This window comes from Arachis ipaensis, chromosome B8 (genome assembly GCF_059453495.1).
Source record: "Arachis ipaensis isolate K30076 ecotype BB chromosome B8, ASM5945349v1, whole genome shotgun sequence".
In the NCBI taxonomy this organism is placed as follows: Eukaryota; Viridiplantae; Streptophyta; class Magnoliopsida; order Fabales; family Fabaceae; genus Arachis; species Arachis ipaensis.
In genome coordinates, this window is record NC_142443.1 from 141,531,178 (window position 1) to 141,542,983 (window position 11,806).

Genomic DNA, 11,806 nt, shown 5'->3' on the forward strand with positions numbered 1-11,806 from the left:
CCACGAAAATGAAACTCAACTTTAGCAGCATAGCTGCACAGGACACTAAATAAAAGTAAGGTGTTCAAATCCAAATCGATCTAAATTAAACCGCTTATCCAATCTAATTCAAACTGAAAACCGATTAAAACTGTACTAATTCGGATTTGATTGGATTCTATTTTTTGCAAATCGTTGGATTTGATCGGATTTAGGATTTATTTTTCATAACCGATCTAATCCAATCCAAACTGCACAATGTGCTATAATATTATTATTTTATTATTATATTTACAATTATATTTATAACATGTTCAATTTGTTATACATTTTTCTATTATTCATGTATTATTATTATTTATTAAATATTTTATGTTTAAAATATTATTTATTTATTTATTTTAACTAACCTATTATTTTATTTCTATTGTTATGTTATCGTTGACTTTTTAAGATATGTTAAGACTTGTTATGTCATTGTTTGATAATTTAAAATTTGATGTTAAGACTTGTTATATGTATTTAATTTTTTTTATTTAAAAAATCGCAAATCCAAACCGCCTGTAATCGAATCGGATCGGATCGGATTTTCAAAAAAAAGTTCATCCAATCCAAACCACATCGCACATAAATTAAGCGTTTGGATCGGATAATTTTTTCTCTTAAAACCGAACCAAACCGCACTGCGAATACCCCTAAATAGAAGGGATAGGAAGACAATAAAAGAAAAGAAAATAAAATAAAAAGAAAAATAAGTATATTTGGGACTTTAGTGGATCGAGTAGGAAGAAAAAACTGAAAAATAAAATAGCAAAGTACATGAATACTCTTGTTCATACCCTGGCCCAGTAATAAAGGTCCAGAATCCAAGCAAAGAAACCCAACCCAAAGGGTTGACCCTCCCCCAGTACCAGCCTTCATCCCCAGAAGTCGGTACTGAACACGACCTGTTCCTGGGAAGTCGGATACGAGGGTCAGCTGGCAGATAACATTCATTTAAATGAGTAACTGCCCCTAGAAACTCTCTAACCACTTCATAGAGCCATATCTTAACTTCCATAAGATATGGGAACGGTTATCCACCTAAAAAGGTGGCACTACTCCAGCGGTGGTTATTGGTTCACCACTATAAATACCCTGACACCCCTCAGGTATCACTAAGTTCCAATATACGTTCTAACCTGCTCCCACTCTTGCTAACTTAAGCATCGGAGTGTCTTTGCAGGTACCACCCCCCATTCTTTCTCACACACAAGTCGGACGGAGGAACACCGAGTACCAGGCCCGCTCGATAGCCACCTCCCTCACACGTTGGGCCAACCTACGCCATCCGGCCCACTAATCTCCGGATATCCACCGTAACATTGGCGCCGTTGCCGGGGACCCGAGAGATCAACCAGTGATGGCGGATAGATCCCCTGAAGAGGGTCATGTGGAGACTGATTCTGAACAAGAGAATCTGAACATTGGAAACAATGAGGCAGACCAGACCCTTCACCAGGAAGCCAATGATCAACACAGGGAAGGCACCTCCGGAATCAAAAACCCGAAGGTGAATTCCTCGGAGGGGCGCGAATCAGAAAAAGAAGGACCATCCCACGCAATTGAGCTTATGGGATTAATCCACAGTCGCCTCGAGCAGCTAGAACAGGAACGGGAACGACAAAAGGAAACCGAAAAGAACCTAAAAGAGGAGATGGAGCGACGAAAAGAGTTAGAAAGAAAACTCTTAAAGTTAGAATCCTCCCTCAAAGGTCAGAACTCCCACGACGGTAGAGAAGATTCTCCCTTAGGGGAGAAAGATCCTTTCAGCGAGGACATAATGAGGGCAAAAGTTCCGAGAAAATTTAGAAGCCCCGATATGGACCTCTACGACGGAACCACCGATCCAAAGCATCATCTGAGCAACTTTAAAAGTCTGATGTATCTGGCTGACGCTTCTGACGCTACGCGATGCAAAGCTTTTCCGACAACCTTGTCGAAAACAGCGATGAAGTGGTTCGACGGCCTCCCTCCGAGGTCAATTACCAGTTTTGAAGACCTCTCCAGAAAGTTCTTGATGAGGTTCTCCATCCAGAAAGACAAAGTAAAACATGCACCAAGTCTCCTGGGAATAAAACAGGAGGTCGGGGAGTCCTTACGGGCCTATATGGAAAGGTTTAACAAAGCATGTTTGGAGATTCAAGACCTGCCCACCGAAGCAGTCATCATGGGGCTAGTCAATGGTCTTAGAGAAGGTCCCTTCTCACAGTCCATATCAAAAAGACACCCCGCCTCTCTAAGTGATGTACAGGAAAGAGCGGAAAAGTACATCAATATGGAAGAGAACGCTAGGCTAAGAGACCCGAGTTTGCGACCCGGTCACCTTCCCTCAACGAAAGAAAGGGAGAGAGAAGCTAAGAAGAAGGAAAAACTCGGCCTCGATAGGCCAAGAAAATACCACTCTTATACTCCCCTAAAGGTTCCCGTAGTGGACGTATACAGAGAAATTTGCAATACCGAAAGGCTACCTCCTCCCAGGCCCATTAAAAATAAAAAAGGGAGGAGCCGCGGTGATTACTGTGAGTACCATAAAATATATGGGCACTCCACAAATGACTGTTACGACCTTAAAAATGTGATAGAAAAACTGGCCAGAGAAGGTCGGCTTGACAGATATCTCATAGAAAGGTCGGACAGTCATGGAAAAAGAAAGCGAGATGATATGGATAGAAGAGACCCACCACGAGATGATATGGATAGAAGAGACCCACCACCACAAACTCCGGAGAGACATATCCATATGATCTCAGGAGGGTTTGCGGGAGGGGGACTCACAAAATCCTCTCGTAAAAGACATCTCAAGAGAGTTTACCAGGTCGAAGAGGGGTCCTCCGACCTTCCAACCATTTCATTCACAAAGGAAGATGGGCGAGGAGTAATCCCTGGGCACGATGACCCCATGGTAATTACCATGATCTTGGCAAATGCACATCTACACAGAACACTAGTAGACCAAGGAAGCTCAGCGGACATCCTCTTTAAGCCCGCTTTTGACAAACTAGGTTTAGATGAGAAGGAGTTAAGAGCCTACCCCGACACCTTGTACGGATTAGGTGACACGCCAATAAAGCCACTAGGATTTTTGCCCCTCCACACCACCTTCGGGAAGGGGGAGAAATCAAAGACTCTGAGTATAGACTTCATAGTCATCGACGTGGGGTCGGCCTATAATGCTTTAATCGGCAGAGCTACCCTTAATCGACTCGGAGCGGTGGTATCGACACCCCACCTCTGCATGAAATTCCCGACCTCAGCGGGGATAGCAACGGTGAGGGGAGATCAAAAGCTGGCAAGGAAGTGCTATAATGAAAGCCTAAACCTGAGAGGAAAAGGCAAAGAAGTTCACACAATAGAGCTCGGGGGGGCAAGGGTTAAAGAAGAGTTGCGATCCCAGCCCGGGGGAAAAACTGAGGAGATTCAGGTCGGCGAAGAGGAAGGAAAAAACACTCACATAGGAGCCAACCTAGGAGAAACCCTAAGACAAGGGTTGACTAAGCTCCTAAGAGATAATTCCGATCTCTTCGCCTGGAAGGCCTCCGACATGCCTGGGATAGATCCCGAGCTCATGTCCCACAAGCTCTCGGTCTACTCAGGGTCCCGACCTGTGCAACAAAGAAGACGCAAGCTCGGCCCAGAGCGAGCCCTAGTAGTGGAAGAGCAAATACAGGCACTCCTGGAAGCCGGCTTCATCAGAGAAGTCAAATATCCAACATGGCTAGCCAATGTGGTGCTAGTCAAAAAACAAAATGGTAAATGGAGAATGTGCGTTGACTATACCGACTTGAATAAGGCATGTCCCAAGGACCCTTATCCACTACCAAGCATTGACACCCTAGTAGACTCTAGCTCGGGGTATCAATACTTGTCGTTCATGGACGCCTACTCGGGGTATAACCAAATCCCGATGTATGAACCCGACCAGGAAAAGACATCATTCATCACGCCCAGAGCCAACTTTTGCTACGTGGTCATGCCATTTGGATTAAAAAATGCAGGGGCCACATATCAAAGGCTGATGAATAAGGTGTTTGCCCCTCACCTAGGGAGCTTAATGGAAGTGTACGTCGATGACATGTTGGTGAAGACCAAGAAAGAAACCGACCTCTTGTCTGACCTTTCACGAGTCTTTGACACCATAAGGTTGCACGGGATGAGACTCAATCCTGCAAAGTGCGCCTTCGCGGTGGAGGCAGGAAAATTTCTAGGATTCATGTTAATACAAAGAGGGATCGAAGCCAATCCCGACAAGTGTAGAGCTATCCTGGAAATGAAAAGCCCGACTTGTTTGAGAGAGGTCCAACAGCTGAATGGCCGGCTAGCAGCTCTCTCCAGATTTTTGGCAGGATCAGCACTAAGATCCCTTCCGCTGTTCTCCCTATTGAGAAAGGGACATCAGTTTGAATGGACTCCCGAATGCGAGGAAGCGTTCCAAGAATTCAAAAAGTTTCTGAGCCAACCTCCTATTTTGACCCGACCTGTAGCCGGAAAAGACCTCGTCTTATACTTATCCGTGGCAGACAAGGCTGTCTCAGCAGCCTTGATAAGAGAAGACGAAGAAGGTCAACACCCCGTCTATTTCATCAGTAAAGTTCTACAGGGCCCTGAACTAAGGTATCATAAATTAGAGAAATTTGCCTATTCCTTAGTGGTAGCCTCTCGAAGGCTACGGCCTTACTTTCAGGCTCACACAATAAGAGTCCGCACGAACCAACCCATGAAGCAAATCTTCCAAAAAACGGATGTTGCAGGAAGAATGGTTCAATGGGCAATAGAGCTCTCCGAGTTCGACTTGAAGTATGAAACTAGGACGGCGATTAAGGCCCAGTGCCTCGCCGACTTCATTGCAGAATACGCAGGGGATCAAGAGGATAAACCAACTACATGGGAACTCTATGTAGATGGATCCTCCAATAAAACAGGAAGCGGCGCAGGCATAATATTGGTAGATGAAAGGGGAACCCAGATAGAGGTTTCCCTCAAGTTTGAATTCCCAGCTTCAAATAATCAAGCAGAATATGAAGCCTTGATTGCAGGATTGAAGCTGGCAGAAGAAGTTGGTGCTGCGAAGGTAACGATATACAGTGACTCCCAAGTGGTGACCTCCCAAATAAGTGGAGAATATCAGGCAAAAGACCCAAATATGAAGAGATACTTGGAAAAAACTCTGGAACACCTTGGGCGTTTTGCAGAAACCGAGGTCACGCACATAACTCGGGACCTAAATAGTAGAGCAGACGCCCTATCCAAGTTAGCAAGTACCAAGCCAGGAGGAAACAACAGAAGCCTGATCCAAGAAACCCTCCAGGAACCTTCAGTGGTAAAAGTGGAAGACAAACAAGAAGTCTTTGAAGTGGTTGGATTAAACCTCGGATGGATGAACCCCTTGGTCGAATACCTGAAATTCGACATCCTCCCCAAGGAGGAAAAGGAGGCCAAGAAAATCCGAAGGGAAGCACAACACTATACCTTGGTGAAAAATATTCTCTATCGAAGGGGGATATCAACACCATTGCTAAAATGTGTACCGACCTCAAAAGCCACCGAGGTATTAGAGGAGGCACATAGTGGAATCTGCGGGAACCATCTCGGAGCAAGGTCATTAGCCAGAAAGGTGATCCGAGCTGGATTTTACTGGCCAACCTTGCAGAAAGATGCCACAGACTTTGTGAAAAAGTGCCAACCCTGTCAAATGCATGCAAATTTCCACGTGGCCCCCCCAGAGGAGCTCATCAGTATCACTTCCCCATGGCCCTTTGCAAAATGGGGAATGGATTTATTAGGTCCTTTTCCCCAGGCGCCAGGACAAGTCAAATACCTGATAGTGGGAATAGATTATTTCACAAAGTGGATAGAAGCAGAACCACTGGCCACCATCACTGCACAAAGAAGTCGGAGGTTCCTCTACAAAAATATAATCACAAGGTATGGGATACCTTATTCCATTACCACAGATAACGGAACCCAGTTTACCGACTCCACCTTTAGAAGCCTAGTAGCCAGTATGAACATTAAACACCAGTTCACCTCAGTGGAACACCCACAAGCCAATGGGCAAGCCGAAGCAGCCAACAAAGTCATACTGGCAGGGCTGAAGAAAAGGTTACAAGATGCGAAAGGAGCTTGGGCGGAAGAGCTCCAACAAGTACTATGGGCCTACAGAACAACCCCCCAATCCGCCACTGGAGAAACACCCTTCCGGCTAGTTTATGGCGTAGAAGCCATGATCCCAATAGAGGTCAATGAGCAAAGCCCAAGAGTGATTTTCCACGACGAGATCAGGAATATACAAGGGCACAAAGAGGAGCTCGACTTGCTCCCCGAAGTCCGAGAAGAAGCCCAGATAAGAGAAGCAGCGTTAAAGCAAAGGATGACTGCGAGATACAACAAAAAAGTTATTCGAAGGAGTTTCACCCCAGATGACTTGGTCTTAATCAGAAACGACATTGGAGTCAACAAATCAGGGGAAGGAAAGCTCGCTGCTAATTGGAAAGGACCATACAAGATCAACGAGGTCTTAGGAAAAGGCTATTATAGGGTAACCGACTTCGACGGCAACGAGTTACCAAGATCATGGCATGCTTGTAATATGAAAAGGTACTACAGCTAAAAGCGAACCCTACTCCCTGATGTACTCTTTTCCCAATTTCATGGTTTTTTCCCAAAATCAGAGGGTTTTTCCTGAAAAAGGGTTTTTAACGAGGCATCATAGTAGGGGCTAAGGGAAAATAAACTATCAAAAGCCCTTAGTAGCAATAAGGTACCTCCTCAATTAATAAAGATCTCTTTCATTTTTAAATATCTCCTTTAAATTCCTTTTTTATTTTCTTTCTTTCTACGAAACGCGCCGATTTAAGCTCGACAAAACGTGAAAATCCCATGAACCGACCTAGATGGTTGTCAGGATAAAACGACGAGGTACAAATCGGTGTAAAGAGGCTATAGAAGTCGATCATGATAAACTCGGAAAGAGTCTGACTCATAAGTCGGAATACGAAACCGAGTAAAATTAAAATGAATCACAAAAGTAGCCTAAGTCACGAGAAACTCAATAAAACAAAAATTGAGTACTAAGAATAACAAAGAGAGATAGGAAAAAACCCAAGAAAAGATTAAAAGGCCGTCTTAAAGATCCTTAAAACAAAAAGGTTCAGAAAGGTAAACAAGCCAAAGAAAAGGTTTTTTCAGAAAAGATCAAGGAAAATTCGAGAAAATCGCAATCAGAAAAGCATGCACGCATAAGGTAACTTAAACCCTTATCCAAAAAAGGGTACTTATTTTTTAACCTACAAAACCCTTATTAAAAAGGGTATTATAAAGTGTTTTGTTTACGGCCTTAAAAGGCCAAAAAATTGTTCAAACATTACCAAAAATAAATAAAGAGTTTAAAAAAGAGGGGCCCACAGGCCGGGCCCCAATAGCCAAAATCACTTTTTAAGAGGATCACCACCAGCAGAGTCAGGGGGAACGCCAGGAGCAGGAGTCGAAGAGGAAGTCGGAGGAATGGTAGAGGAACTCGGAGCGTCCTTAGAGCGAGGAGGGGACTCTATGATCCTCTGCCCCCGAGTCTTTAAATCAGACTCAGACTCCACCACAGGGACAGGAGGATCCACGATGGCACCATCAATAACAATCTTATCAGGGTCCAAAGGAGAAAGGTCCAAGTCAGGAGCAATAACTCCGACCTGTTCCTTGAAAATCCTCCAAGCCTCATCAGCACCATCCGCAATAGAGTCCTCCAACTCGGTATAGGCCTTCCGAGCATTCAGCAAGTCATTCTTTACAGACACAAGATCAGCAAATAAACTGTTGTAGCTGGCTTGCGCTGCTTTCCTCAGATCCATCTCCATGTTACATTGGGCTTGCAACTTCTTCCCCTTCTCCCGGAGGCTGTCTCTCTCCTCCTTCAGCTTGGTAACTTCCCCCTCCAACTCCCTCTCATGATCCTGATATATGCGAAGCCTACCTTCCAGCTCCTCGACCCTCGAGGTCGTCCCTAAAGAGCTGATAGGAGTCTTCTCAAATATATCTAAGAGTTTGCCACAAACCCCCGCCGTCTTAAGACTCTCCTCAACCACAGTGGTGAGGTAGTGCCGAACAGAAACATCATCCATACTCATACGAGCATGAGGATAAATGTTCTTTCGGACGAACGCAAGAGCGTCTGCCTCACCAGAAACGCCAGACTCTAAGGTCTTGCGCTTCTTTGGCTCTGGTTCGGGAGTAGGTCGGACGGGAGGGGGTGGCAGAGAGGGAGCAGAGGAAGAAATTACAATAGGTTGAGAGGGAGTCCCAACGTTCCGAGGAGGAGGAGGAGAGACAACCGTCCTAACACCACCAGATCTGGCTCGAGACTTTGCCTTGGCTTCCTGAACCCTCTGGTAAGACTCTTGAGCGTTTTTCTTTGCCATCTCTGCAAAAACAAATTGGTAGTTAAAAGTCAGACAAGTCGGTAAAAGAAATTGCAAGTCGGAAATAAGTGAGAAACGCAAAAAGCTACCTAGTTGTGACTGGACAAAGGCCGGCGACCCCTGGAGAAATTTTTTAGTATCCAAGTATGGGGCCCTCCCCCACACTTCTCGGAGGAACCCCACAATGGCTGCTTCTACCTCATTTAGGTCATCCAGACCATATTTCTCGCAGGGGGAGGCCTCCAGCCAATATAAAGGAAATCGGGGAGAAGAATGATCATCCAGAAAAAAGGGGTGGTGACCCTCTACAGCTTGCACTTTGAAAAAGTAGTTCTTGAAGTCATGAAAGGACTCGTCAAAAAGGGTAAAAAGCCTCCGACCTTGTATGGCTCGGAAGGACACCCACTGTTGCTTATTATTTAGCCCACTGAAGGGCTTGGTCATATGGAAGAGATAAAAGAAAATCCTCAGAGAAGTCGGAAACTCTAGGGCCTGGCTGATAAATTGATAAATTTTCAAAAAACCCCAAGAGTTGGGGTGAAGCTGGGTGGGAGCGACCCGGCAATGACGTAACACAGACATTTCAAACTCTGAAAATGGAAGAAAAACGCCCAAACGGGTGACCATACTCTCATACATAAAAAAGAAATGAGGGGCCGCCTCGTCGGCCCTCCCGAAGCAAACCCGGTCTTCTGGACCCGGGACTACCAACTCATACTTCGGCTCATCCTCTTCAGAAGTACAAATTCTATGGTGAGTACGAAGGTGGGTGATAAACTCGGTATCGACTGAAGGCTCCTCCCCTAGGACCGTGACATCAACCCATTGAGAAAGAACATCTACGGAAGCCATTTTCTTTTCTTAAAAGGGGTGACAAGAAACCTACAAAAAGAAAAGGAAAATCAACACACGGTCTCTAAAGGGAGGGGGTACGGAACTAAAGCCTACAAACCAGTCTGCCTACAAAATAAAGGCACGCAAATAGAAAGCATGTTACAGAAGGGGAAAAAGCTAACCTTTAAGTCTGAAATCAAGACTGGAGGAAGTAAAAGCCTTCGAAACGCAAGAATGCAGCACGAACGAATGCAAGGGAAATTTGAAAGATCGCAGAAACGAAACAACGAAAGAGAGGGAAAGTATTTATAAGAACGTTAGGGGCATAGTGGTAAAATTGGGGCAGTCATTAATGAAGATGCACCGTTACCAAGGCCATTAAATCCCTACGCACACCCCTAACGGACACGACGCTTGATTAGACGTAACTGTCAGAACCGAAAGGTCAAGAAAAAATCACGTCGGTTCTTAAACCATCACGTCGGTCCTCTCGCAAATCGGCTACGACCCCGAGTTGAATACTCGAACCCAAATCCTAAAAAGAAATTGGGCTCGAGTAGGGGCACTGTTCATACCCTGACCCAGTAATAAAGGTCCAGAATCCAAGCAAAGAAACCCAACCCAAAGGGTTGACCCTCCCCCAGTACCAGCCTTCATCCCCAGAAGTCGGTACTGAACACGACCTGTTCCTGGGAAGTCGGATACGAGGGTCAGCTGGCAGATAACATTCATTTAAATGAGTAACTGCCCCTAGAAACTCTCTAACCACTTCATAGAGCCATATCTTAACTTCCCTAAGATATGGGAATGGTTATCCACCGAAAAAGGTGGCACTACTCCAGCGGTGGTTATTGGTTCACCACTATAAATACCCTGACACCCCTCAGGTATCACTAAGTTCCAATATACGTTCTAACCTGCTCCCACTCTTGCTAACTTAAGCATCGGAGTGTCTTTGCAGGTACCACCCCCCATTCTTTCTCACACACAAGTCGGACGGAGGAACACCGAATACCAGGCCCGCTCGATAGCCACCTCCCTCACACGTTGGGCCAACCTACGCCATCCGACCCACTAATCTCCGGTTACCCACCGTAACAACTCTCATCTTCCTCTTGTCAACAATCACCATGTGGTCTGATTATTACCATAGCTAACACACACCACTTATTGTCCAGCATCAACCTCATTATACATGGTGAAAATCCACATGTAATTTTTATGTAAATTTAATAGTTAAAAGTAATTAGATAATAATTATTTATTTCTCAATAAATAATTTCACATGAAAATAATTATAGGTGAATCTCCACCATTGAACATAAGAAAAGAAAAAGAGAGCCATGAAACAGTGCCACCAATCACCATCGTGTATCCATGAGCCAAAATAACACAAGAACGAAATAGAGTGCGATCTAACTTTTCACGGTTTGTGAGTTCTTTTTTGTCATCATTTTTTTTTTGTACTACCGACAAATTGTTTGTCTCGATTCACTTTTCCCATAGCATTTTCTATAGTTAGAAATGAATCGAAATTATTTCCAAATCTCTCAACTATATGACTTATTATGGAGTAACAGTAGTGATTGACAAAGGGTTGCGTTTTAAGAAGAGGGCATATTGAGAAAAAGAAAAAAAAAAAGAAAGTAAATTAATTAATCTTTTAATTTAAATGTTCATCACCATTTTTAGTGGTTAGAAATAGAGGTGGCAATATGTACCCTACCTGCTGGTATCCAACTCGACCCTATCCGATCGGGTAGGGTTGCCAACCCGATCCGCAGCGGGTAGTGTAGGGTACGGGTAGGGTTCTCGTGCGGGTCAGGTAGGATGCGGGTTGAGACTCAACTTTACCCGACTAACCCGCACTCTATATATGTTTATGTTATATACTTATATAAAAATATGTTTTAAGTTGATGTAGAATCAAAGACCTTTCACTAAATGCAAAAGATCCTTAACCACTAAAAAAAAAATCATTAATTAATAATTTAATATTTTTTTTACATAAAAATCAATTCTATTTTAAATTATCATCAAGTTATATAATAATGTTGTATATTTTTTGTAACCCGTGGGTAGGATCGGATACTCGCGGGTTAAGAGCGGGTATGGTTAGAGTTGGGATATTCTCAACCCGCGGATAGGATAGGGTTGAGTTTATATAAAAATCTCAACCCGCGAGTAGGATTAGAGTTGGATCCAAACCCTATCCTACCCTACCATTGCCACCCTAGTTAGAAACTTAGAATAGAATAATTTACAACATTTTAGTGCTCAAGTGAGTTGTAAGACATTATTTGTTCTGTTCAGGTCAGCTAGAGAATACATATTACATTATTGTACATAAAAAGTTGGTCATAAAATATTCCAGGGTCACAGAAGACGTCAAAATATTAAATATTGACCATAATAGTTTTTGGTTGAAAATATCTGTGATTTCAACTTAATTACATTTCATACTTAATGCATGTTTTAAATCAAGACGATTTGGTTGTCCATGAGTTTAATCGTGCTATATTAAGATAACATATTAATTTTTT

At 43.8% G+C, this 11,806-nt stretch overlaps 1 protein-coding gene across 1 annotated transcript; it reads right to left on the reverse strand.

Annotated features, from left to right (window-relative positions):
- Positions 1 to 4,685: 4,685 nt before the first annotated feature.
- LOC148550099 (uncharacterized) lies at positions 4,686 to 10,903 on the reverse strand. The gene has a single exon (XM_088496912.1). The coding sequence runs from the start codon at positions 9,279 to 9,281 to the stop codon at positions 7,446 to 7,448; it is 1,836 nt and encodes a 611-aa protein (XP_088353038.1). The 5' UTR covers positions 9,282 to 10,903; the 3' UTR covers positions 4,686 to 7,445.
- Positions 10,904 to 11,806: the final 903 nt, after the last annotated feature.

What these genes read in the sequence shown, in the direction of transcription:
- LOC148550099 (XM_088496912.1), bottom strand. Translation starts at nt 9,281, where the DNA reads ATGGCTTCCGTAGATGTTCTTTCTCAATGGGTTGATGTCACGGTCCTA.